This window comes from Gorilla gorilla, chromosome X (genome assembly GCF_029281585.2).
Source record: "Gorilla gorilla gorilla isolate KB3781 chromosome X, NHGRI_mGorGor1-v2.1_pri, whole genome shotgun sequence".
In the NCBI taxonomy this organism is placed as follows: Eukaryota; Metazoa; Chordata; class Mammalia; order Primates; family Hominidae; genus Gorilla; species Gorilla gorilla.
In genome coordinates this window covers 9,640,106-9,667,151 of record NC_073247.2, presented here as the reverse complement: position 1 = coordinate 9,667,151, position 27,046 = coordinate 9,640,106, and the positions used below count along the sequence as shown (strand labels likewise).

General features: G+C 54.4%; 1 protein-coding gene across 6 annotated transcripts; it reads right to left on the bottom strand.

Moving 5' to 3' along the window:
* Positions 1–1,245: 1,245 nt before the first annotated feature.
* LOC129530145 (PI-PLC X domain-containing protein 1) lies at positions 1,246–26,228 on the bottom strand. 6 transcript variants are annotated; one of them, XR_010132550.1, is made up of 8 exons: positions 21,402–21,716; positions 18,380–18,527; positions 14,113–14,249; positions 12,198–12,326; positions 11,443–11,598; positions 9,850–10,033; positions 3,304–5,467; positions 1,246–1,469 (listed from the first exon to the last, which is right to left on the bottom strand). XR_010132550.1 is itself a non-coding variant. In XM_055376898.2 (8 exons), exons 3-8 carry the CDS (start codon positions 18,504–18,506, stop codon positions 5,229–5,231), a joined length of 972 nt encoding a protein of 323 aa, XP_055232873.1. In that variant the 5' UTR covers positions 18,507–18,527; positions 21,402–21,601; positions 26,190–26,228; the 3' UTR covers positions 1,246–5,228. The 6 variants fall into 6 exon arrangements, 5 of the variants coding, with proteins under 5 accessions (XP_055232873.1, XP_055232877.1, XP_055232875.1 ...); XM_055376898.2 differs by adding an exon at positions 26,190–26,228 and having other exon boundaries at positions 1,246–5,467; positions 21,402–21,601; XM_055376902.1 differs by adding an exon at positions 22,043–22,061 and having other exon boundaries at positions 1,246–5,467; positions 21,402–21,601.
* Positions 26,229–27,046: the final 818 nt, after the last annotated feature.

The window sequence follows — 27,046 nt, the reverse complement described above, 5'->3', positions numbered from 1 at the left end:
ACAAAAGTAGAAGGGAAAGCAAATAGTTTTACTAAAGCAGCAGCTTCAAACCAGACCGTGAGGCTGGGCGCGGTGGCTCACGCCTGTAATCCCAGCACTTCGAGAGGCTCAGGTGGGTGGATCACGAGGTCAGGAGATCGAGACCGTCCTGGCTAACATGGTGAAACCCTGTCTCTGCTAAAAATACAAAAAATTAGCCGGGCGTGGTGGCGGGCGCCTGTAGTCCCAGCTACTCGGGAGGCTGAGGCAGGAGGATGGCGTGAGCCCGGGAGGCGGAGCTTGCAGTGAGCTGAGACCGCACCACTGCGCTCCAGCCTGGGCGACAGAGCGAGACTCCGTCTCAGAACAAACAAACCAGACCGTGATGTGTCACAGACCATCCGCTAAGAGATGCAGAGGAGAGAATTTCACCTGCGTGTGGCCAGGCTGTGCAGCCGTTACACACACATTAGCCGTGTCCATCAACGGGAAAACAAAATGCCTCGTATGTTTTGAGACAGAATCTCGCTCTGTCACCCAGGCTGGAGTACAGTGGTGCGATCTCAGTTCACTGCAACCTCTGCCTCTCGAGTTCAGACAGTTCTCCTGCCTCAACCTCCCAAGTAGCTGGGATTACAGGCACCCGCCACCATGCCCGGCTAATTTTTTGCATTTTTAGTAGAGATGGGGTTTCAGCATGTCGGTCAGGCTGGTCTCAAACTCCTGACCTCAGGTGATCCACCCAACTCGGCCTCCCAAAGTGCTGGGGAGTACAGGCGTGAGCCACTGTGCCCGGCCTGAATTAACATTTTCTTTTTTTTTTTTTTTTTTTTTTTTGACGGAGTCTCACTCTGTCATCGAGGCTGGAGTGCAGTGGTGCAATCTCGGCTCACTGCAAGCTCCGCCTCCCGGGTTCATGCCATTCTCCTGCCTCAGCTTCTCCAGTAGCTGGGACTACAGGCCCCCACCGCCATGCCCGGCTAATTTTTTATATTTTTAGTATTTTTATATATTTATAATTTATATATTATTTATTTTTGTATATTTAGTAATTTTTTGTATTTTCACCATGTCGGTCAGGCTGGTCTCGAACTCTTGACCTTGTGATCCGCCCACCTCGGCCTCCCAAAGTGCTGGGATTACAGGCGTGAGCCACCGCACCCGGCCTCCTGAATTAACATTTTCTAAAGATGCCTCCGGCCTGCTATCCTGAAAGCTGCCAGAGGTGTCTTGGCTGCATTGGTGATAATAAAATTCATACTCATATTTGACTTTAATGATGTTCATTTATTGAAACGATCTGTATGAATTCGGTGATTTTGTGGATACGCTCCTGACAGACAAGGATTCACAGCCGACGGAAGTCAGGGAGGCTCCCTGCAAATTCTTCATCTCCGCGGGGCCTGCCCGAGCCCTGATCCTGCAGAGCCGTGGGGCTGAGGTAGCCGCCGGTTGTGGCCCAGCAATGCGTCTTTCTGGGTGCGGGGCACCTTCATTTCACCGTAGCAACCGGGTACCAAAAGTAGAAGCGGATTTTTGGAAAATGAGTCATTAGGTCCCAAAGAGAACCTGTTGCAACATGGACTCCATAACGTTCTTGAGGATCATCCTGAGAAACTGATGTCTCTCGTTAGACAAAGAAATGCACGATTTGCTTGGGAAAGGGGAGTAAAAATGGTGCTGGCATCCATTGGCTGGCTGGGAACTTGAACCAGCAGCTCCAACAAGCGACATGTAGAAAATCAGGTATAGGCCGGGCGCGGTGGCTCACGCCTGTCATGCCAGAACTTCGGGAGGCTGAGGCGGGAGGATCACCTGAGGTCAGGAGATCGAGACCAGCCTGGCCAACATGGTGAAACCCCGTCTCTGCTAAACACACAAAAATTATCCGGGCGTGGTGGCAGGCACCTGCAATCCCAGCTACTTGGGAGGCTGAGGCAGGAGAATTTGCTGGAACCCGGGAGGTGGAGGTTGCAGTGAGCCAGGATCATACCACTACACTCCAGCCTCGGCAACGAGAGCGAAACTCCGTCTCAAAACATAAATAAAAATACAAATACAAAATTAACCAGGCACGGTGGCACGCGCCTGTAATCTCAGCTCCTCGGGAGGCTGAGGCAGGAGAATCACTTGAGCCCGGGAGGCAGAGGTTGCAGTGAGCTGAGATCGTGCCATTGCACTCCAGCCTGAACAACAAGAGGGAAAATCCATCTCAAAAAAAAAAAAAAAAAAAGTATTTGCAGGATCTGCGTCTGAAACTAGGACCATTCACGCTTCAGAGGCAGAAAGAAACCTGTGCAGAAAACCTGTGTGCGAGTCTCCCACATGGACTGGGGGCGCCTTCCGTGGGGTGGGGTCTCCCTTGTACCTGTAGGACTTTAATTCACGGAGGTGACCGGGACTAGCACAGAGAGGCCACTGAAAGAAGAAATTACTCCTGACCCTTCCTGAGAGAAGAGGTTGCCACACCACGCAGGGCACAAGCAATACCTGTGTTTGGCTCGGGAGGCGGGAATGAACGAGGGAACAGCCCAGGCCACAGCCTTCAAGGGGCTTCCCCAGAACGGGGCAACAGGACTAGGGAACGGCTGAGGATTGACAACTTTTGAACACTTCAGCAGGACTCTGGGCTGGGGGGCTGGCTCTACCGGGCTGGGACCCAGCCAGGAATGATTTACGGCCAGGGAAATACTGGCTTGAGGCCAGGTGCGGTGGCTCACGCCTGTGATCCCAGCACTTTGGGAGGCCAATGCAGATGGATCACCTGAGGTCGGGAGTTCAAGACCAGCCTGGGCAAAATGGTGAAACCCCATCTCTGCTAAAAATACAAAAATTAGCCAGGCGTGGTGGCAGGCGCCTGTAATCCCAGCTACTCGGGAGGCTGAGGCACAAGAATTGCTTGAACCTGGGAGGCAGAGGTTGCAGTGAGCTGAGACTGTGCCACTGCACTCCAGCCTGGGCGACAGAGCAAGACTCCATCTCAAACATAATACTGCTACTACTACTAATAATAATTAGCTGGGCATGGTGGTGTACACCTATACTCCCGGTTACTTGGGAAGCTGAGGCAGGAGGATTGCTTCAGCCCAGGCGTTGAAGGTTACAGTGAGCTATGACTGTGCCCCTACTACACACCAGCCTGAGCAACAGAGCCAGACCCCATCTCTACAAAAAAAAAAAAACAATTAGCTGTGGGTGTGGTGGCTGACACCTGAGGTCCTGGCTATGGCAGAGGTTGAGGTGGGAGGATCAGTTGAGCCCAGGAGTTTGAGACCACCCTGGACAACATAGCCAGACCACATCTCTACAAAAAAATAAAATTACCTGGGCATGGTGGTGCCTGCCTGTGATCCTGGCTACTCTGGAAGCTAAGGTGGGAGGATCACTGGAGCCCAGGAATTTGAGACCAGACTGTGCAACGTGGTGAAACCCTGACTCTACCAAAAATACAAAAATTAGCCAGCAGTGGGGGTGTGTCCCTGGAGTCCCAGCTACACGGGAGGCTGAGCTGAGAGGATCGCTTGAGCCCAGGAGGTTGAGGCTGCAGTGAGCTATGACTGTACCACTGCCCTCCAGCCTGGGTGACAGAGTAAGACCCTGTCCCTAAACATAATTTAAAGAAATATCGGCGGCTGGGCACAGTGGCTCATGCCTGTAATCCCAGCACTTTGGGAGGTCGAGGCGGGCGGATCACCTGAAGTCGGAAGTTTGAGACCGGCCTGACCAACGCGGAGAAACCCCATCTCTACTAAAAATACGAAATTAGCCGGGCGTGGTGGCACATGCCTGTCATCCCAGCTACTCGGGAGGCGGAGGCAGGAGAATTGCTTGAACCTGGGAGGCGGAGGTTGCGGTGAGCCGAGATCTCACCGTTGCACTCCAGCCTGGGTGACAGAGTGAGACTCCTTCTCAAAAAATATATATATATACACATATATATATACACACACACACGTATATATGTATACATGTGTGTATATACACGCATACATGCATACACACATATACATGTATATACACACATACACACATATACATGTATACATACATACATGCATACACACATACATGTATACATACATATATACACATATACACATGTATAAACATATATACATACATATATACACACAGATATATACACATATATACACACACAAACATACACACAGACACATCAACACACACACATATACACACACACACATATATATAGGCTTGGTGTGAGAACTAGCCGAGGGGTTGGCTGACAGGGGAGGCCAGCTCCTAAGTGGGCTGTTACTGGGTTTAGTAATTAGTGAGCTGTGGGTCTCTAATAGTGTCTCCCTGGGTCTCTAAGGGCTCCAGACGCCACAGCAAGGAGAATACAGAAATAAGAAAACATATTATGGGCTGCCATGGTGGTTCTTGACTGTCATCCCAGCACTCTGGGACGCTGAGATGGGAGGATCACTTGAGGCCAAGAGTTCAAGACCAACCTGGCCAACATAGAAAGACCCCATCTTTGTTTTTTTTTTTTTTTTGAGATGGAGTCTCGCTCTGTCGCCCAGGCTGGAGTGCAGTGGTGTGATCTCAGCTCAATGCAACCTCCACCTCCTGGGTTCAAGCGATTCTCCTGCCTCAGCCTCCTGAGTAGCTGGGAGTACAGGCACCCGTCACGCACCCAGGTAATTTTTGTGTTTTTAGTAGAGACGGGGTTTCACCACGTTGGTCAGGCTGGTCTCGAACTCCTGACCTCATGATCCACCCACCTTGGCCTCCCAAAGTGCTGGCATGACAGGCGTGAGTCACTGCGCCCGGCTTTTTTTTTTTTTTTTTTTTTTTTTTTGAGGTGGAGTCTCGGTCTATCATTCAGACTGGAGTGCAGTGGCACGATGTCAGCTCCACGCAACCTCCACCTCCCGGCTTCAAGCAGTTCTCCTGCCTGAGCCTCCCGAGTAACTGGGACTACAGGCGCCTGCCACACACCCAGCTAAGTTTTGTATTTTTAGTAGAGACGGGGTTTCACCATGTTGGCCAGGCTGGTCTCGAACTCCCGACCTCATGATCCACCCACCTCGGCCTCCCAAAGTGCTGGGAAGACAGGCGAAGTCACCACGCCCAGCCACCCCATCTCTATTTTAAAGAAAAAGAAAACGTATTATCATCGGTCCTATGATCACCAATATTTGGCCCAGACAAAGTCACAATACTTGGAAAGTCGGGGGTGAAACTGCAGCCGCCGCGTCCCGGACTTCAGAAGGGTCCCGTCAGCACCACAGCAGCTTCCGATTGAGCGCGATGACGTCACTGACGAAGCCGTCTGCGCCGACGAAGTCCCCCGCGATGATGTTGGTGCAGCGTGAACCCGGCCCCGGGCACTGCTCTCGGACCCACGCGCTCAGCCGCGGAAGGTTGCGCAGCGTCATCTTCTCCAGGGACTCGGACGGGTGCGCCAGAACGTACTGCAGGTTCTCCGTGAGGTTGATGCCGGCCACGAACAACCCTCCTGCAACGGTGAGGGTGGGGAGAGGTTGCACGGTCACGGGCCGCACCCGCCTGTTTCTCCCTCCTAGTCACATTATAGAGGTTCGCATCTCGGGAATCAAGAGTTGAAAGCGCCATGTCCAACAAGGAAATTGGGTGAACTTTGCTTATAAAGCGTGGTGGGCTGCAGACAACCCCAAAGATGCTCACGTCGTAACACCGTGTGGGAGACAGAATAATGGCCCCAAAGATGTCCACATCCTAATCCCCATGTGGGAGACAGAATAATGGCCCCAAAGATGTCCACATCCTAATCCCCACGGGGTACACGGAATAATGGCCCCAAAGATGTCCACATCCTAATCCCCATGTGGGAGACAGAATAATGGCCCCAAAGATGTCCACATCCTAATCCCCACGGGGTACACGGAATAATGGCCCCAAAGATGTCCACATCCTAATCCCCACGGGGTACACGGAATAATGGCCCCAAAGATGTCCACGTCCTAATCCCCACGGGGTACACGGAATAATGGCCCCAAAGATGTCCACGTCCTAATCCCCACGGGGTACACGGAATAATGGCCCCAAAGATGTCCACGTCCTAATCCCCACGGGGTACACGGAATAATGGCCCCAAAGATGTCCACGTCCTAATCCCCACGGGGTACACGGAATAATGGCCCCAAAGATGTCCACGTCCTAATCCCCACGGGGTACACGGAATAATGGCCCCAAAGATGTCCACGTCCTAATCCCCACGGGGTACACGGAATAATGGCCCCAAAGATGTCCATATCCGAATCCCCATGTGGGAGACAGAATAATGGCCCCAAAGATGTCCACGTCCTAATCCCCATGTGGGAGACAGAATAATGGCCCCAAAGATGTCCACATCCTAATCCCCGTGTGGGAGACAGAATAATGGCCCCAAAGATGTCCACATCCTAATCCCCATGTGGGAGACAGAATAATGGCCCCAAAGATGTCCACATCCTAATCCCCACGTGGTACACGGAATAATGGCCCCAAAGATGTCCACATCCTAATCCCCACGGGGTACACGGAATAATGGCCCCAAAGATGTCCATATCTGAATCCCCATGTGGGAGACAGAATAATGGCCCCAAAGATGTCCACATCCTAATCCCCATGTGGGAGACAGAATAATGGCCCCAAAGATGTCCACATCCTAATCCCCACGTGGTACACGGAATAATGGCCCCAAAGATGTCCACATCCTAATCCCCACGGGGTACACGGAATAATGGCCCCAAAGATGTCCACATCCTAATCCCCACGGGGTACACGGAATAATGGCCCCAAAGATGTCCACATCCTAATCCCCACGGGGTACACGGAATAATGGCCCCAAAGATGTCCACATCCTAATCCCCACGGGGTACACGGAATAATGGCCCCAAAGATGTCCATATCTGAATCCCCATGTGGGAGACAGAATAATGGCCCCAAAGATGTCCACGTCCTAATCCCCATGTGGGAGACAGAATAATGGCCCCAAAGATGTCCACATCCTAATCCCCGTGTGGGAGACAGAATAATGGCCCCAAAGATGTCCACATCCTAATCCCCACGTGGTACACGGAATAATGGCCCGAAAGATGTCCATATCCGAATCCCCACGGGGTACACGGAATAAAGGCCCCAAAGATGTCCATATCCTAATCCCCATGTGGGAGACAGAATAACGGCCCCAAACATGTCCACATTCTTATCCCCCATGTGATAGACAGGAAGAATGCTGTTGTCTTGGGCACTAAGTCTGTGCCATCTCTTATGAGGCTTATAGAGAGGGTTGACGTTGACCAGTGATTCTCAAAGTGGGGTCCCTGCAATAGTTAGAAATGCAAATTTGGGGGCTCCACCTACATCTGCTGAGCCGGAATCTCCTGCAAGCCGTATTTGAAGAAGCTCCCCCAGAGGTAGGTTCCAGTGCCCGTGTTGACCAGCTGGACTGACTCCACGGCCAGAGACGGCAAAGTCAACAGACGTTTATGGCCAAGTTCTCTCAGTGATTTTTAACACGTATTTCTAGGCTGGGCACGGTGGCTCATGCCTGTCATCCCAGCACGTTGAGAGGTTGAGGCCGGTGGATCATCTGAGGTCAGGAGTTCAAGACCAGCCTGACCCACACGCTGAAACCCTTTCTCTAGTAAAAACACATCCAAAAATTAGCTCAGCATGGTGGTGCATGCCTGTAATCCCAGCTACTCGGGAGGCTGAGGCAGGAGAATCGCTTGAACCCAGGAGGTGGAGGTTGCAGTGAGCCGAGATCACGCCATTGCACTCCAGCCTGGGTGACAGAGCAAGACTCTGTCTCAAAAACAAAACAAAACAAACAAAAAAAGGCCGGGTGCAGTGGCTCATGCCTGTAATCCCACCACTTTGGGAGGCCAAGGCGGGCAGATCACCTGAGGTCGGGAGTTCGAGACCAGCCTGACCAACATGGAGAAACCCCATCTCTACTAAAAATAAAAAAAATTAGCTGGGCGTGGTGGGAGGCTGAGGTGGGAGAATTGCTCGAACCCAGGAGGCGAAGGCTGCAGTGAGCCAAGATTGTGCCATTGCACTCTAGCCTGGGCAGCAAGAGCAAAACTCTGTCTCAAAAAACAAACACACAAACAAAAAAATTTTCCGCCTGGCACCGTGGCTCACGCCTGTCATCCCAGCACTTTGGGAGACTGAGACGGGCAGATCACGAGGTCGGGAGTTCGAGACCAGCCTGACCAACATGGTGAAACCCTGTCTCTACTAAAAATACAAAAAAAAATTAGCCGGGCGTGGTGGTGGGCGCCTGTAATCCCAGCTACTCAGGAGGCTGAGGCAGGAGAATGACTTGAACCCGGGAGACGGAGGTTGCAGTGAGCCGAGATCGCGCCACTGCACTCCGACCTGGGCAACAAGAGTGAGACTCCATCTCAAAAAAAAAAGACATTTCTGAACTCTGTAACCTCCTTCCTGTGTGAGGGCAAGAGACCAAGCTGAAAAAACCTGCTCCTTTGCCCGGCCCGTGACTGGGTTTTATGCTGCCCCCGTGGGAAGCAGCCCTCGCGGCCGTGAAGATCAGCTTGAGAGAACCCAGCCCCAGGCTGCAGGACCGAGACGGCCCCACCTGCCACCGTCCCCGCGGGGAGGACCTTCCTCCCTCCCTCCCTCAGGCTCCTGCCTCTGGAGGACACGGGGCTGTGGCTGCCGACGCTGTCTGCACCTCACACCCCCTCGGTGGCTTTTTTACAAAAAATTGTGGTGAAATACACATACAAAAAAGTTACCTTTTTTTTTTTTTTCCGAGATGGAGTCTCGCTCTGTCGCCCAGGCTGGAGTGCAGTGGTGTGATCTCGGCTCACTGCAGCCTCCGCCCCCCGGGTTCAAGCAATTCTCCTGCCTCAGCCTCCCGAGGAGCTGGGATTACAGGCGTGCACACAACCACGCCCAGCTAAATTTTTTTGTATTTTTACTAGAGATGGGGTTTCACCAGACTGGTCGCAAACTCCTGATCTCAAGTAATCCACCTGCCTCGGCCTCCCAAAGTGGTGGGATTACAGGCGTGAGCCACTGCACCGAAATTCACGATTTTAAATTGCACAACTCGGCTGGGAATGGTGGTTCAAGCAGATCGCTTGACCCCAGAAGTTTGATTTTGTCTTGTTTTGTTTTGAGACAGAGTCTCGCTCTGTTGCCCAGGCTGGAGTACACTGGCTCGATCTCGGCCCACTGCAACTTCCACCTTCCTGGTTCAAGCGATTCCCCTGCCTCAGCCTCCTGAGTAGCTGGGATTATAGGCGCACATCACCATGCCTGGCTAATTTTTCTCTTTTTTGTTTTGTTTTGAGATGGAGTCTTGCTCCTGTCGCCCAGGCTGGAGTGCAGTGGTGCAATCATGGATCACAGCAACCTCTGCCTCCTGGATTCAAGCATTTCTCCTGCCTCAGCCTCCCGAGTAGATGGGATTACAGGTGCCTATTTTTTTTTTTTTTTTGAGATGGAGTCTCACTCTGTCGCCCAGGCTGGAGTTCAGTGGCGTGATCTCGGCTCACTGCAAGCTCCGCCTCCCGAGTTCACGCCATTCTCCTACCTCAGCCTCCCGAGTAGCTGGGATTACAGGCGCCCGCCACCACGCCCAGCTAATTTTTTGTATTTTTAGTACAGACGGGGTTTCTCCATGTTAGCCAGGATGGTCTCGATCTCCTGACCTCGTGATCCGCCCGCCTCGGCCTCCAGAAGTGCTGGGATTACAGGTACAGGGATTACCACACCCGGCTCATGGATTCCTTTTAAATTGTTTTCACGTAAAAGTGAAGGCAAGTCCATGTGGACCCGGCCTGCCGCAGGGCGTCACGGGAGGCTGTGTGGAATCTACCCCCATGAGGGGTGACCTGGTACCTGGACGGCCGCAGCTCTTCATGGTCTCCAGGTATCGGATGAGGGCCTCGGTCTTCACCCTGTTTCCCCACCAGTAGGGGACTCCTGGCCACAGCTCGTGGTGCCGGCCCAAGGAGCTCTCGTCTTCATAGGAGACGATGACCTGTTGGCCCCGGGACCACAGCTGCCGCAGTGTCGGCACCTCCTGCAAAGGACCAGAGTTAAGGGGTGCAGGGGAGAGAGGAGAGCCAGGGACACGGGGGGCACCTGGGAGAGAGGAGGGCCGGGAAGTCGGGACACCGGCCCAACACGAGTATAAACCAAAAATGAAATTCTGGCCGGGCGCAGTGGCTGACGCCTGTAATCCCAGCACTTTGGGAGTCCGAGGCGGGTGGATCACCTGAGGTCAGGAGTTTGAGACCAGCCCGGGCAACATGGTGAAACCCCATCTCTACTAAAAATACAAAAATTGGCCGGGTGTGGTGGTGCACGCCTGTCATCCCAGCTACTCGGGAGGCTGAGGCAGGAGAATCGTTTGAACCTGGGAGGCAGAGGTTGCGGTGAGCTGAGGTTTCGCTATTGCACTCCAGCCTGGGAGACAGAGCGAGACTCCCTCTCAAATAAATAAATAAATAAAGTATGGCCAGGTGCAGGGGCTCATGCCTGTAATCCCAGTACTTTGGGAGGACACGTTGGGAGGATCACTTGAGGCCAGGAATTCGAGCCTGGGCTGCATAGGGTGACCCTGTCTCTATTTTTATATATTTATTTATTTTTATTTTTTATTTTTTGAGATGGATCTCGCTCTGTCGCCCAGGCTGGAGTGCAGTGGCACGATCTCGGCTCACTGCAAGCTCCGCCTCCTGGGTTCACACCATTCTCCTGCCTCAGCCTCCCGAATAGCTGGGACCACAGGCGCCCGCCACCACGCCCGGCTAATTTTTTGTATTTTGTTTTAGTAGAGATGGGGTTTCAATGTGTTAGCCAGGATGGTCTGGATCTCCTGACCTCGTGATCCGCCCGCCTCGGCCTCCCAAAGTCCTGGGATGACAGGCGTGACCCACCGCGTCCGGCACACCCACCGCCACACCCAGATAATTTTTGTATTTTTAGTAGAGACCGGGTTTCACCATGTTGGCCAGGATAGTCTCAATCTCTTGACCTCGTGATCCGCCCGCCTCGGCCTCCCAAAGTCCTGGGATGACAGGCGTGACCCACCGCGTCCGGCACACCCACCGCCACACCCAGATAATTTTTGTATTTTTAGTAGAGACCGGGTTTCACCATGTTGGCCAGGATAGTCTCAATCTCTTGACCTCGTGATCCGCCCGCCTCGGCCTCCCAAAGTGCCGGGATGACAGGCGTGAGCCACCACCCCCGGCTGACGCTGCACACATTTCTAAACCCGTCACGGGAAGCAGATCTCACCAGGAGCCACCCCACCGGGTCAGTTAGGGCCCCCCACATTGCGGGAGAGCAGGCAGCCCCCGTTCGACGGCTTCACCTGCTACAGCAATCATGGCAGCACCCACACCCAGGGCACAGCAAACGGAGTCTGAGGCTGACGATGCCCCTGCCCCGGGAGAGACGTGGGGATATCCTTCCCCTCCTCACCCCACGAGGACACAGCATGTCTCCGAAGATGTTCTTGATACAGGCGACCAGGTACTCGTGCAGGTCCTCGCTCAGCCCCTCGAAGTTTCTGCAGGCCAGGATGACCACCTCGCGCGGGTGCCGCTCCAGCCACTCCGAGATTTCCGTGAGCGTGTCCTGGGGAGGGGGGTGCGGGGCTGAGTCCTGCACGACTCCAACAACACAGGGAAGGCCGGGTGCGGCGGCTCACGCCTGTCATCCCAGCAATTTGGGAGGCCGAGGCGGGTGGATCACCTGAGGTTAGGAGTTTGAGACCAGCCTGGCCAACATGGTGAAACCCCGTCTCTGCTAAAAATAGAAAAACTAGCTGGGCGTGGTGTCGGACGTCTGTAATCCCAGCTACTTGGGAGGCTGAGGCAGGAGAATTGCCTGAACCCGGAGGCGGAGGTTGCAGTGAGCTGAGATTGCACCACTGCACTCCAGCCTGGGTGACAGAGCAAGACTCCATCTCCAAAAAAAAGAAAACAAAAAAAAAAAGAAATCTCCGTAACGGATTGCCGGGGTCAGTGTCTCCTGTCTGGTGTATAGGTGACGTCACCATTCCATTAAAGACCGGGCGTTTCCTGTCCAGATCTGCGTGTGGCTGTTTCATCCCCAGGGGAGCTTGGTCACCTCCCACTCTCTCCCTTGCTTCCCACCTCAGCCCGGCCGCACCTGCACCAGCGCCCGGCCGCCTCCCGCTGTCCCCCTCGCGTCCCACCTCAGCCCGGCCGCACCTCCACCAGCGCCGTTGTGTACACCATATGGACAAAGTGCAGGTTCTTCTCCGAGCCCTCCAGCATGTGGGCGATCCGCAGGTCCAGGTACCGCACCCCGGCATCCAGCTGCTCCGTGACGTCCAGCGCCTGTGGACAGAGGCTGCCGTCATGTCTGCCTGGCTGAACGCCGCGTGTGGAGGGCTCAGGAATGGGCTGCGGGGTTGGCCCACCCGCATGTCCTGCTGTCCACTGGGACGTGGATGTCGTAACAACAGCTGTTTGTACGTGCTGGGAGCGCTGCAGCCACGGGGACCTGCATTTGGAAAACCTCATCTCCGGGCACCTGGCCTTTTTTTTTTTTTTTTTTTTGAGACGGAGTCTCGCTCTGTCACCCAGGCTGGAGGGCAGTGGTGCAATCTGGGCTCACTGCAAGCTCCGCCTCCCGGGTTCATGCCATTCTCCTGCCTCAGCCTCCCCAGTGGCTGGGACTACAGGCACCCACCACTGCACCCAGCTAATTTTGTTTTGTATTTTTAGTAGAGACGTGGTTTCAACATGTTAGCCAGGACGGTCTCGATCTCCTGACCCTGTGATCCACCCACCTTGGCCTCCCAAAGTGCTGGGATTACAGGTATGAGCCACCGCGCCCGGCCTCCACTAAAAATTTTAAAAATCAGCCTGGTGTGGTGGTGTACACCTGTAGTCCCAGCTGCCCGGGAGGCTGAGGAAGGAGGATCCTTTGATCCTGGGAGGCCCAGGCTGCAGGAAGCTGAGATCGCACCACTGCACTCCAGCCTGGGTGAGAGAGTGAGACTCCATGTCTAAAGGAATGAATGAATCTGATTATTAGGGAGAAAGGGGCCTGTCTCCCTGTTTCCCAGGGACTAGCAGGTGCCTGACTGCAAACTGCAGACCCGCCTCAGGTCCTAAAGACACAAGAAATGAGTCCTTGTCTGTCTTGAGTGCAGGCATGAAAGGGGTTGTCTCGGCCAGGTGTGGTGGCTCACGCCTGTCATCCCAGCACTTTGGGAGGCCGAGGCGGGTGGATCACGAGGTCAGGAGTTCGAGACCATCCTGGCTAACACGGTGAAACCCTGACTCTACTCAAAATACCAAAAATTAGCCGGGCGTGGTGGCGGGAGCCTGTAGTCCCAGCTACTCAGGAGGCTGAGGCAGGAGAATGGCGTGAACCCGGGAGGCGGAGCTTGCAGTGAGCTGAGATGGCACCAACTGCACTCCAGCCTGGGCGGCGGCAGTGAGACTCCGTCTCACAAAAAAAAAAAAGAAAAAAGAAAGAAAAACAAAAGTGTTGTCTCTGCTGGGATGCAACAGGGCGAGACCCTCTCCCTCTGCAGCTCTCCGTGGCGGCCTGCCATGCTCACGGCATTAGCTTTACGCCATTTAATAAAATGCTGGGCCGGGCGCGGTGGCTCACGGCTGTAATCCCAGCACTTTCAGAGGCCGGGGCGGGCAGATCATGAGGTCAGGAGATCAAGACCATCCTGACTAACACGGTAAAACCCCATCTCTACTAAAAATACAAAAAATTAGCCAGGTGTGGTGACAGGTGCCTGTAGTCCCAGCTACTCAGGAGGAGGAGGCAGGAGAATCGCTTGAACCCAGGCAGCGGAGGTTGCAGTGAGCCGAGATCACGCCACTGCACTCCAGCCTGGGCAAGAAGAGTGAGACCCTGTCTCAAAAAATAAATAAATAAAAACACTGTTCCCCTCTCTTCCACCTTTGGGGAGGGGGCTCTGGGTGGGCAGCAGGTTTTGTTTTAATCCTGTCTCCGCAGCTGGGATAGGAACCTGCCTCCTGAGCCCACAGGGCACCACTCAAACCCTACCTGGGTGACGGGCCATTTCAGCACCACGGGGCCGTGGGCCCCACCCAGCTGAGAGGCCAGGTCAGCAGCACGGGGCACAGACCGTACCTGGGTGACGGACCACTTCAGCACCACAGGGCGCGTGATGCAGGGCAAGGCCTTGTTCAGCAGCTGCAGCAGCCGGGACTCCTCGTGCGAAATGGGGGACTTCTTGTTCAGGCAGTACGTCATCGTGTCGTGGCTCCCTGAGAGCAAAGCACACACGCGGACACGTCACCATGAGTCCGTCCCCGTCACCTGCTGTGAGTCGCTCCAGAGCCCGCCTACAGCACAGGCTGCCGCCCGCCTACGACACAGGCACAGGTATGGCGGGAGGGGTGCACGCTGACCCCCAAAACTCACGTCCACTGGAACCTGGGAACACGACCCGTGTTGAAACAGGGTCTCTGCAGATATCGTTAGGTTGAAATGAGACCATCCTGGAGTAGGGCAGGCCCCCAAATCCAGTGACAGGTGTCCATCTAAGACACAAGAGGAGGAGACAGACACAGAGGAGGAGGCCTCGTGGAGACAGAGGCAGAGACTGGAGTGATGCGGCCACAAGCCCAGGGATGCCTGGAGCCCCCAGGAGCTGGGAGAGGCAGGAAGGATCCCCACTCTAGAGCCTCTAGAAGGAACTGAATACAATTTCAATGACTTGAGTGGTGATCCCCAAAAGAGCTGTTCAAGTCCTAACCCCCCGCCCAGAACCTGTGAATGGGATCCTGTTTGGAAATAGGGTCTTCACACATTCTCTCAAAATGCTCAAGATGAAGTCATCTTGGCTTTGTGCTGGGTCCTAAATGCAATGACAGGTGTCCTTAGGAGACACAGACCCAGAGGAGGAGGACTCGTGGAGACGGAGGCAGAGACTGGAGTGATGAGGCCACAAGCCCAGGGATGCCTGGAGCCCCCAGGAGCTGGGAGAGGCAGGAAGGGCCCTCCCCTAGAGCCTCAGGAGGACGTGTGGTCCTGCCCATATCTTGACTTCAGATTTCTGTATCTAGAACTGGGAGAGAGTAAATTTCTGTTCTTTGCCGCCTCCTGACGTGTGGTCACTTGTTATGGTAACCACAAGAAACACAGACCTTTGTAGAGTTTGACTGATGGCTGACGTTTGCATTTCCTGCCTATGACACGTAGTTGTTATTTCCTAAATATAGATATAAATATATCTATATTTAAAATATATATGATATATATGACATATATTTATATATAAACATATATAGTATATATACTATAAACATATATAGTATATATCTATATATAAACATATATAGTATATATTTACATAAATACATAATTTTTGCATAAATATGTATTTATATAAATATATAAAATATATATTCACATATTATGTGTTTATAAATATATAAACATACTTATGTATCATATATTTATGTAAATATATAACATATTTTATATTATACATTTACTTATTTATCTATTTTATATATAAATATAAATATACATATGTATATTTATATATAAATATGTACACTTACATATAAATGTGTGTGTGTATATATATATTTGCAGAGATGGGGCCTCACTATGTTGCCCAGGCTGCTCCCAAACTCCTAAACTCAAGTGATCCTCCTGCCTTGGCTTCCCAAAGTGCTGGGATTACAGGCGTGAGCCACCACGCCCGGCCTTCCCCCTTTAAATCCCCTGATGAACGTGAACCACCTTTAAATCCCCAGACCCAGAGAGGCATTGGAAAGAAGCCACAGTCACCTGCTCCCCCAATCTTGAGCTAAGGTATTAAGGAAGGAGTCCAGTACTTCTCCTGCTGCCCCGTACCCCCACCTTGCCTAGTTTATAAGACAGGAGAAAGCAAAAGGTTGGAAAGAAACAGAAGTAAGATAAATAGCCAGACAACCCTGGCACCACCACCCGGTCCTGGGAGTTAAAATAATAATAATATCAATCTATAACCTAAACCACTTCTGTTATCGGTAAATGCCAGACACTGTATGAAAAAGCATTGCAAAACTTTCTGTTCTGTTGGCTGATGCATGTAGCCCCCAGTCACGTTCCCCACACTTGCTTGATTTATCACGACCCTTTCACGTGGACCCCTTAGAGTTGTAAGCCTTTAAAAAGGCCAAGAATTTATTTTTTAAGGAGCTCGGCTCTTAAGACGTGAGTCTGCCGACGCTCCCGGCCAAAGAAACCTCTCCTTTCTTTAATCCGGTGTCTGAGGAGTTTTGTCTGCGGCTGGTCCTGCTACAGTATCACCCCTGGAAGCTACTTACGAGGTCAACTCTAGACTGACGGATGCCCCGCATCTCTACAAATTAACCTAAGACGTCGGGTGCAGTAGCTCATGTCTGCAATGCCAGCACTTTGGGAGGCCAAGGCGGGCGGATTGCCTGAGGTCGGGAGTTCGAGACCAGCCTGACCGACGTGGTGAAACCCCATCTCTGCTAAAAATACAAAAATTAGTCAGGCGTGGTGGCGCGTGCCTGTAATCCCAGCTACTCGGGAGGCTGAGGCAGGAGAATCGCTTGAACCCAGGAGGCAGAGGTTGCGACGAGCTGAGATGGAGTCACTGCACTCCAGCCTGGGCGACAAGAGCAAAACTCCATCTCAAAAAAAAAAAAAGTAACCTCAGGGTGTCACACTGGGGCACCATAACTTATTCCCTACATTGCAAGGAAGAATGCAACCAGTGCTCAATGCCACTTCAGTAACCCACATGAATTCCTGAAAAACAGCTTTCATCATCACCCCCTCTCCTGATGTGCTCTTTCTTTAGAAGCTCCCGTCTCGACGTTGTTCTCCACAGCCACTTCCTAAGGCGAGTTGGAGGGTTTCCTGGGCTGCAGTCCTCAAATGTGGCTCAAGGAAACCCCCTACTTATATTAATTTTGTCTAAGTTTCTTTCCTTAGGTTGACAATACGTATCTGTGTGCATGTGTGTGTGTGTCCGTATGCCTATATGTGAGCGTGCATGTGTGTGCCTGTGTTTAAACATGTGTGTACCTGTGTTCCTGTGTGCATGCACATCTGTGTATATGTGTGTGCATGTGTGTGTACGCACGTGTGCACGTGCATGTGTGCCTGTGTACACGTGTGTATATGTGCATTCATGTATGTCCATGTGAATAGGTGCAAATGTGTGTACATGTGTACGTGTGTGCATGCATGTACGTGTGTACACGTGTACACATGCATGTGCATAGACGTGTCTCTGCGTGCATAGGTGCAAATGTTTATGTGTGCATGTGTGTCTATGTGCATGTACATGTGTACACCTGTGTATATCTGCATGTGTCTATATGTGTGCATAGGTGCAAATATATATACATGTGTGCATGTGTGTACATGCGTACACGTGTGCATGTGCATATGTGTACACACCCGCACATGTGCATGCATGTGTATGTGCATCCATGTGTGTGTGAGCCTGTGTGCATGTATACATGTGTGCATTAGTATGTATGTGCCTACGTCCATGTATACATGTGCCTGCATGTGTGTACACCTGTGTGCATGTATGCATCCATGTGCATATGTGTGGGGATGTACATGTGTGCATGTGTGTGTGTGCACGTGCATGTGTGTATGTATGTGTCTGTGTGGGTGCCTGCATGTGTGCCTATGTGCACCTATGTATGTGATATGGCTTGGCTGTGTCCCCACCCAAATCTCATCTTGAATTGTAGCTTCCATAATTCCCATGTGTCATGGGAGGGACCTGGTGGGAGGTCACCGAATCACGGGGCGGGTCTTTCCCATGCTGTTCTCGTGATCGTGAAAAAGTCTCACGAGATCTGATGGTTTTACAAAGGGCAGTTCTCCGGCACGCGCTCTCTTGGCTGCCACCATGTAACAAGTGACTTCGCTCAGCATTCACCTTCTGCTGTGATTGTGAGGCCTCCCCAGCCAGATGGAACTGTGAGTCCATTAAACCTCTTTTATAAAATACCCAGTCTCGGGTATGTCTTTGTTAGTAGCGTGAGAACAGACCAACACGGTATGCACGTGCGTGTGCATATGTGCATGTGTGTGCATATGTGCAGGTGTGTACGTGTGTACCTATGTGCACATGTGCATGTGTGCATATATGCCTGTGTATGTGTGCACGTGTGCATGTCTGTGTGTGCATGTCTGTGCATGTCCATGACTATGTACATATGTGTATGCACACACGTGTGCACTGTGTGTATGTGTGTGTCCACATCAGTGTGCTTTCTAGGATTTCCCCACACCCAGGATTGCTCCTACAGCCAGCGTCCCCACTGAGGAATGCAGACACGACAGCTCCCGCCCCACCCTACCCTCACCTGGGATAGAGGCAACGGACCCCGCCCAACCCCACCCTCACCTGGGATGGAGAGGTGGTGGAGGGGCACATCCCAGAGCCGGGGACACAGTGCCGACATCCAGTCCTCGTTGGCATTTCTGCAGTGCAGCCTCGAGAAGCTGTTGGAAGCGCTCACCTGCCCGCCCATCAGAGGTGAGCCCTGGGCAACCTGAGGAAGGAGAAGAGGAAAAGAGGTTTTTTACGGTGACTTCACGTCAGGAGTTCGAGACCAGCCTGGCCAACTTGACAAAACCCCATCTCTACTAAAAATACAAAAATTAGCTGGGCGTGGTGGTGGGCACCTGTAATCCCAGCTACTCGGGAGGCTGAGGAAGGGGAATCGCTTGAACCCGGGAGGTGGAGGTTGCAGAGAGCCGAGATCCCGCCACTGCACTCCAGGCTGGGCAACAAGAGTGAAACTCCATATCCAAAAAAAAAAAAAAAGGAGAGAGAGAGGAAAAGGAGTCCTTGGAAGCATTTTTTGCAGCTCCAAAAAATGTTTCTTGTCTAGCGTGAAAGCCCTGGCTCTTAGACCCGGCTTGGCAACCTTTAATATGCAAATGCGAGCCCTTAGCTGGTCCAGCCAACAGGGCGATTCCCACCGTTGCCCTCTTGCCCTCGCCCCAACCCGGGCCTGACACCACGGCCGCCCCCACCCGGGCCTGACACCACGGCCGCCCCCACCCGGGCCTGGGCCGCCCCCACCCGGGCCTGACACCACGGCCGCCCCCACCCGGGCCTGGCACCACGGCCGCCCCCACCCGGGCCTGACACCACGGCCGCCCCCACCCGGGCCTGGGCCGCCCCCACCCGGGCCTGGGCCGCCCCCACCCGGGCCTGACACCACGGCCGCCCCCACCCGGGCCTGGGCCGCCCCCACCCGGGCCTGACACCACGGCCGCCCCCACCCGGGCCTGGCACCACGGCCGCCCCCACCCGGGCCTGGCACCACGGCCGCCCCCACCCGGGCCTGACACCACGGCCGCCCCCACCCGGGCCTGGGCCGCCCCCACCCGGGCCTGACACCACGGCCGCCCCCACCCGGGCCTGACACCACGGCCGCCCCCACTACCCCCAGGCGTGTGGAACATCATGGCGCCCTACATTTGCATATTACGGAACTGGGGTGGGCGGGTCAGGTTTTTCGCGGGCTACGTGAATGACAGGCCTGGTCAGACCAATCCCCTCAGCGCTATGCAAATGAGTCACGCCTCCTCCAGGCACCGCATAACACGGGCTGGTCTCCTACCTGGGGTTTGGAGCCCCCGTCCCTCTGTCTCAGTCCTGGGGAGCCACTTCTTTCTGCCTTCTCGCCTTGGTTTTTTTTTTTTTTTTTTTTTTTTTTTTTTTTTTTTTTGAGACGTAGTTTCGCTCTTGTTGCCCAGGCTGCAGTGAAATGGCGCGATCTCGGCTCACCGCAACCTCCGCGGTGCTGGGATTACAGGCGTGAGCCACTGCCCGGACCTCCCCTCTTTACTATTAAACTCTCCGCTCCTTAAAACCACTCCACGTGTGTCCGTGTCGCCTTATTTAATTCGACTCGAGAGGAAGAACCCGGTGTTCCTCCACTCATCGGAGCCATATCACCACTGCACTACAGCCTGGGCGACAGAGCAAGACTCTGCCTCAAAAAAAAAAAAAAAAAAAAATATATATATATATATACACACACACACACATAACAGAATATGTACATATATACATATTATATACATAACATATATACATATTATATACATAACATATATACATATATATAATATATAACATATACATATATTATATATACATATATACATATATAACATATACACATATATAATATATACACATATATAATATATACATATATAACATACATAACATATATACATATATACATAACTATATATACATATATAAGTATATATATAAAATATACTGTTGAAAATAAGGGAAGTGACCCTTTCCATAAGGACATTTTAGACAACTTGTAAATTCTTTCTCTGCCTCTGAAGTGTATATAACTTTTTTGGTTGGTCTTTTTTTTTTTTGACACAGAGTTTCGCTCTCGTTGCCCAGGCTGGAGTGCAATGGCGCGATCTCGGCTCAGTGCAACCTCCGCCTCCCAGGTTCAAGCAATTCTCCTGCCTCAGCCTCCAGAGTAGCTGGGATTACAGGCGCCCGCCACCACACCTGGCTAATTTTTGTATTTTTGGTAGAGACGGGGTTTCACTATGTTGGTCAGGCTAGTCTTGAACTCCTGACCTCAGGTGATCCGCCCGCCTCGGCCTCCCAAAGTGCTGGGATGACAGGCGTGAGCCACGGTGCCCAGCTGTATGTACGATTTTTTTTTTTTTTTTTTTTAAAGACAGAGTTTCACTCTTGTTACCCAGGCTGGAGTGCAATGATGCAATCTCGGCTCACTGCAACCTCCGCCTCCCAGGTTCAAGCAATTCTCCTGCCTCAGCCTCCTGAGTAGCTGGGATTACAGGCGTCCGCCACCACGCCCGGCAATGTATGTAAGATTTTTAATCATTTAGATTAAAACTGATTAGATGAAAATCATTAGATCTAACTGATTTAATCAAATCAATTAGAATTGTTGATCTTGAGCCCAGAAATCAGCCTGTTGACAGTTTCACATCTGAGGACGGTTTCCTGGTGGACCTGAGGCCTCCTCTTAGAAATGAGACCTGGAGGGGCCGGGCACGGTGGCTCACGCCTGTAATCCCATCACTTTGGGAGGCTGAGGCGGGTGGATCACCTGAGGTCAGGGGTTCGAGACCAGCCTGGCCAACATGGTGAAACCCCATTTCTACTAAAAGTACAAAAAGTAGCCGGCCGTGGTGGCGCACGCCTGTAATCCCACTGAGTCACGAGAATCGTTTGAACCCGGGAGGCGGGGGCTGTAGTGAGCCACGATCACACCATTGCACTCCAGCCTGGGTGACAAAGTGAGACTCTGTCTCAAGAAAAAAGAAATGGGACAGAGAGGAAGGGAAGAAGCCCCGGCCTCCTGGAGAAGAGACAAACTTCAGTTGACTGCAAACTGCAAACCCACCTTGAGTCCCACACGCAGGAGTTCGGAATTCGAATTGTTGGTCTTGAGCCCAGAATGAAAGGCCTGGTCTCCCTGGGCCGCAAGAAAGGAAGAGATCCTCTCGGTCTGCAGCTCCTGGCGGCTGCCCGCGTTGGCTTCACAAGGTTCTGTAGTAATCCTGCTGCCTTCTCTTCCACACTGAGGCCAGGCTTCCCAGGTGGCTGCAGATTTTGTTCTTATTTACATCTTCCCAAAAGCCCTTCCTCCCAGACCCTAAGCCAACACCAGCTACATGAACTCAGATCTTCCCTGCTGCCCGGACTGGGAAGGAGGGAGGGAGGGAGGGTCCCGGGAGCCCGCTGGGCCCAGGAGGAGGAGCCCATTCTTTATCAGCCCGGGGGATGTCAGCTCAGCCTCTTTCTCCAAGAGAAGCAACCACACCTGTACCGCGGCCCCGGGTCCCCAGGAGGGAGCTGGCCCCTTCTCTGCAGCCAGCTGGAAAAGGCCCAGGACGGCTTCCCCTCCCCCTGCACGGCCCCCCTCCCCCAGCACGGCCCCCCTCCGCCTGCACGGCCCCCCTCCCCCTGCACGGCCCCACTCCGCCTGCACGGCCTCCGCTGCCCCCTGCACGTACCCCCCTCCGCCTGCACGGCCTCCCTCACCCCTGCACGGCCTCCCTTCCCCCTGCACGGCCTCCGCTGCCCCCTGCACGGCCTCCCCTCCGCCTGCACGGCCTCCCCTCCCCGTGCACGGCTTCCCCTCCCCCTGCACGGCTTCCCCTCCGCCTGCACGGTTGTGCAGTGATCCGCCTGGAGCATCCCAGCAGGGCCGCTGTGAGCCTCCGGATGCCCAGGGCCCCGGGGCCGCGGGGTGGAGGGGAGGTTAAAATGCAGGTCTGGGCGGGGCCCGCTGGCTCACGCCTGTAATTCCAGCACTTCAACACTTTGGGAGGCCAAGGCGGGCGGATCACCTGAGGTCAGGAGTTCGAAACCAGCCTGGCCAACATGGCGAAACCCCATCACTAGTAAAAATACAAAAATCATTTAGCCGTGCTGGCGCGCGCCTGTAATCCCAGCTACTCGGGAGGCTGAGGCAGGAGAATCGCTTGAACCCGGGAGGCGGAGGTTGCAGTGAGCCGAGATCGCGCCATTGCACTGCAGCCTTGGTGACAGAGTGAGACTCCCGTTCAAAAACAAAAAACCTTCATCTCCACATCCTCTTATCTTAATGCAGATATTCCTTTCTACTAATAACTCTTTTTTTTTTCTTTTTTTTTTTTTTTTTTTCAGAGACAGGGTCTTGCTCTGTTGTGCAGACTGGTGTGCAGTGCCATGATCTCAGCTTACTGCAGCCTCCTCCTCCTGGATTCAAGCTATTCGCCTGCCTCAGCCTCCAGCACAGCTGGGATTTCAAGCACTTGCCACCATTCCCAGCTAATTTTTTGTATTTTTGGTAGCAACGGGGTCTCACCATGTTGGCCAGGCTGGTCTCGAACTCCTGACTTCAGGTGATCCGCCCGCCTTGGCTTCCCAAAGTGCTGGGATGACAGGCGTGAGCCACCGTGCCAGGCCTAATAATAACTCTTTCAACCAATTGTGAGTCAGAAAATTTTAAAATCTACCTTATGACCTGGAAGCCCGCCTCACCACCAATGGAGCTGTCCCACCTTCACAGATTGAACCTGTCAGGCCTCTGAGCCGAAGCTCAGCCATTATCACCCCTGTGACTTGCACGTATACGTCCAGGTGGCCTGCAGGAGCCAAGAAGTCTGGAGCAGCCAAGGAAAAACCACAGAGAAGTAAAACAGCCAGTTCCTGCCTTAACTGGTTAACTAAAATTACAACATTTTACTATCGTGACTTCTCCCTGCCCTACCTTAGCCGATCAATCGACTTTGTGCCCTCCATCCTCTGGACAATGAGTCTTATGATCTGTGCACCATGCACCTTGCAATCCCTCCTCTGCTGACAATAGATAACCACCTTTTGCTGTAATTTTCCATTACCTACCCAACTCCTATTGAGCCACCCCTTCCCCATCTCCCTTCGCTGACTCTCTCTTCGGACTCAGCACACTTGCACCCAACTGAATGAACAGCTTTATCGCTCACACAAAGCCTGTTCGGGGGTCTCTTCGCACCGACGCGCTTGACAGAACCAAGGTTCATCTTACACGTATGGATTCATCTCTGACGTTTCCTTAAAATGCATAATACCGAGGTGTCCTCCAACCACCTAGGGCACAGGTTGTCAGGACCTCCTGAGGCTCGGTCACAGGCGCGTCCTCAACCTTAGCAAAACACACTTTTTTTTTTTTTTTGAGACGGAGTCTCGCTCTGTCGCCCAGGCTGGAGTGCAGTGGTGCGATCTCGGCTCACTGCAACCTCCGCTTCCCGGGTTCGAGCAATTCTCCTATCTCAGCCTCCCAAGTAGCTGGGACTACAGGCGCCTGCCACCACACCCAGGTAATTTCTGTATTTTTAGTAGAGACAGGGTTTCACCTTGTTGGTCAGGCTGGTCTTGAACTCCTGACGTCAGGTGATCCGCCCACCTTGGCCTCCCAAAGTGCTGGGATGACAGGCGTGAGCCACCGTGCCCGGCCAGCAAAACACACTTTCTAAATGTCTTGAGACCTGTCTCAGATACTTTTCGGTTCAGAAGACTCGAGGAAATCAGTGTCTCCTAGGACAGGCTGGACCCAAAGCTGTACAGTCACATCCTCTGTGTCATGACGGATTCCATCCATTCCGGCTACTGTCATACTCCCTCCCTCCCATCACAGTCCCTTCCCCCATCACAGTCCCTCCCCTCCTGTCACCTTCATCATATCCCAGGTCCCATGACCACTGAGGGGTGTCCCCTCCTGTCCCCACGTTCCCCGACCCCTCCCCTCACATCCCAGGTCCTCTGACCACTGAGGGGTGTCCACTCCTGTCCCCACACCTGTCCCCATGTCCTCCTGAGCCCTCCATCACATCCCAGGTCCCCTGACCACTGAGGGGTGCCCCCTCCTAGCCCCACACCTGTCCCCACGTTCCCCCTGACCCCTCCCCTCACATCCCAGGTCCCCTGACCACTGAGGGGCGTCCCCTCCTGTCCCCACACCTGTCCCCACGTCCCCCTGACCCCTCCATCACATCCCAGGTCCCCTAACCACTGAGGGGCACCCCCTCCTGTCCCCACATTCCCCGAACCCTCCCCTCACATCCCAGGTCCCCTGACCACTGAGGGGTGTCCCCTCCTGTCCCCATGTTCCCCAACCCCTCCCCTCACATCCCAGGTCCCCTCACCACTGAGGGGTGTCCACTCCTGTCCCCACACCTGTCCCCACATCCCCCTGACCCCTCCATCACATCCCAGGTCCCCTGACCACTGAGGGGTGTCCCCTCGTGTTCCCACACCTGTCCCCACGTCCCCCTGGCCCCTCCATCACATCCCAGGTCCCCTGACCACTGAGAGGCGCCCCCTCCTGTCCACACGTTCCCTGACCCCTCCCCTCACATCCCAAGTCCCCTGACCACTGAGGGGTGTCCCCTCCTGTCCCCACACCTGTCCCCACGTTCCCCTGACCCCTCCCCTCACATCCCAAGTCCCCTGACCACTGAGGGGTGTCCCCTCCTGTCCCCACACCTGTCCCCATGTCCCCCTGACCCCTCCATCACATCCCAGGTCCCCTGACCACTGAGGGGTGTCCCCTCCTGTCCCCACACCTGTCCCCACACCTGTCCCCACATCCCCCTGACCCCTCCATCACATCCCAGGTCCCCTGACCACTGAGGGGTGTCCCCTCCTGTCCCCACACCTGTCCCCATGTCCTCCTGACCCCTCCATCACATCCCAGGTCCCCTGACCACTGAGGGGCACCCCCTCCTGTCCCCATATTCCCCGACCCCTCCCCTCACATCCCAGGTCCCCTGACCACTGAGGGGTGTCCCCTCCTGTCCCCACGTCCCCTGACCCTTCCCCTCACATCCCAGGTCCCCTGACCACTAAGGGGCGCCCCCTCCTGTCCCCACGTCCCCTGACCCCTTCCCCACACATGACAAAGTGGAGCAGGAAGGAGCCCCAGGGGCGGCCCCCACTCCCAGCCACCTCTGCCATCTCGTCCGGACGGCACAGCGAAGTGGGGTCTGGAGGCCGTCCCACGGAGCACTGACCCTTCCTGGGGGAGGTCCTCTCCACCCTGGCCTTCACAGTCGCGACGGGACAGCGCAGATGACGGACGGACCGAGACGCCCGGTGACCCGCCAGGCCGGGTGAGACACCTACACCTTCCCGCCCGCTGAGTCCTCGGGAGACTCACGTCCCAGAGGCGTGAGTGGCCGTGACCCGCACATTCAACGCACTGGGTGAACAGTTGCTGGGTGAATCAACGGAAGGACAGGGGTGCTCAGATCCCAGCATTGCCAGTGTCCCAACATCCCCACCGTCCCAGCTGTCCCGACCCGTCCCCACGCAGGCCCCCGCGGCAGGGTGAGGACGTCCAACCGGCCAAGCAAGTCGTGGTCCCCAGGCTCATTTCATAACCGTCCTGGGCTGTTCCCACACTGGCTCCGCGGCTCTGACCCGGCAGAGAATTCAGGGCCTGCAACGGGTGCAGGCCGCCTGTGGCTGCCGACGTCCAGGCCACAGATCCCAGGCGACCCTCCCCCTGAACCCCCTGCCCGTGCCCCCAGCTAAGGGTCCCGGGAGGAGGAGGAGGAGACTCAATGACAGGTTCCTGATTCCCAGCCCGCAACAGGCACAGACGGCACCCGCCACGTCCCCCGTAGGGGACTTGCCATCAGGAGAACGGGGTAGACACACTCACCTTCCAGCCACTGGAATCCCAGAGCTCCTGGCAGCTCCCGCCGGGTCTCTGCGGGACACTCTTCCTAAAACACACCCAGGCCGCTGCAATTGGCTGGCGCGGACACTCCTGCCACCAGGAGGAGGGACAGCCCGCCCCCGCCACGGATCTGTCCCCACCGCAGGAGCGGAACCGGCTGGGCTGGAAACACCGCCCTGAACTCCCACGGGGACCCCACTGCCCAGGGTCAGGGGAGGGGCCGGGGTCCCCACAGACCAGGACTGGGGACCGGAAGATCCCTACCAGGGGACCCCACGGTGTGTCCCAACAAGGTGTCCCCGGGGTCCCCCGGTCAGGGGCTCAGAGACAGCAAGGACGTCCCAGAGGTGTGTGCCCACGGGTTCTCTGTGGTCAGAGGGGCCCTTGCAGGGGACATTGAGGTGTGTGACTGACGGGCCCCACTCGGGCCACTGGCCGTGGCTGCGGTGGGTCTCCCAGAGCCCCCAGGATGGGGTGAACAGGTGCTTTCATCTGGGCCTTGGGGTCAAGGCATGGGACTGGCAGTCCCAAGCCTGCAGGCTCTGAGCGCCTTGGCCAGCAAACCCACTGGGTTCTTCCCCCTGCAGGTTCCGACCTCTCCCGCCCCGCGTGGCCCAAACCCTGGGCAGCCCGTGCCGCCTCCGTCGGTGGAAGTGGGTCCTCCCAGCGCAGCCCACGCCTGCAATCTCTCCCCCTGAGCCAACCTGGAGCTAACCAGGAGCCCAGGTCAGGGGTCTGTCCAGGGCCCCGTTCCTGCCTCCTCCTGGCTGCTTCCGGTCCACTCCGCAGGTGCTCCCCACGCGCCCCGCTGTCTCCCACCCCGGGCTGGACGCGAGGAC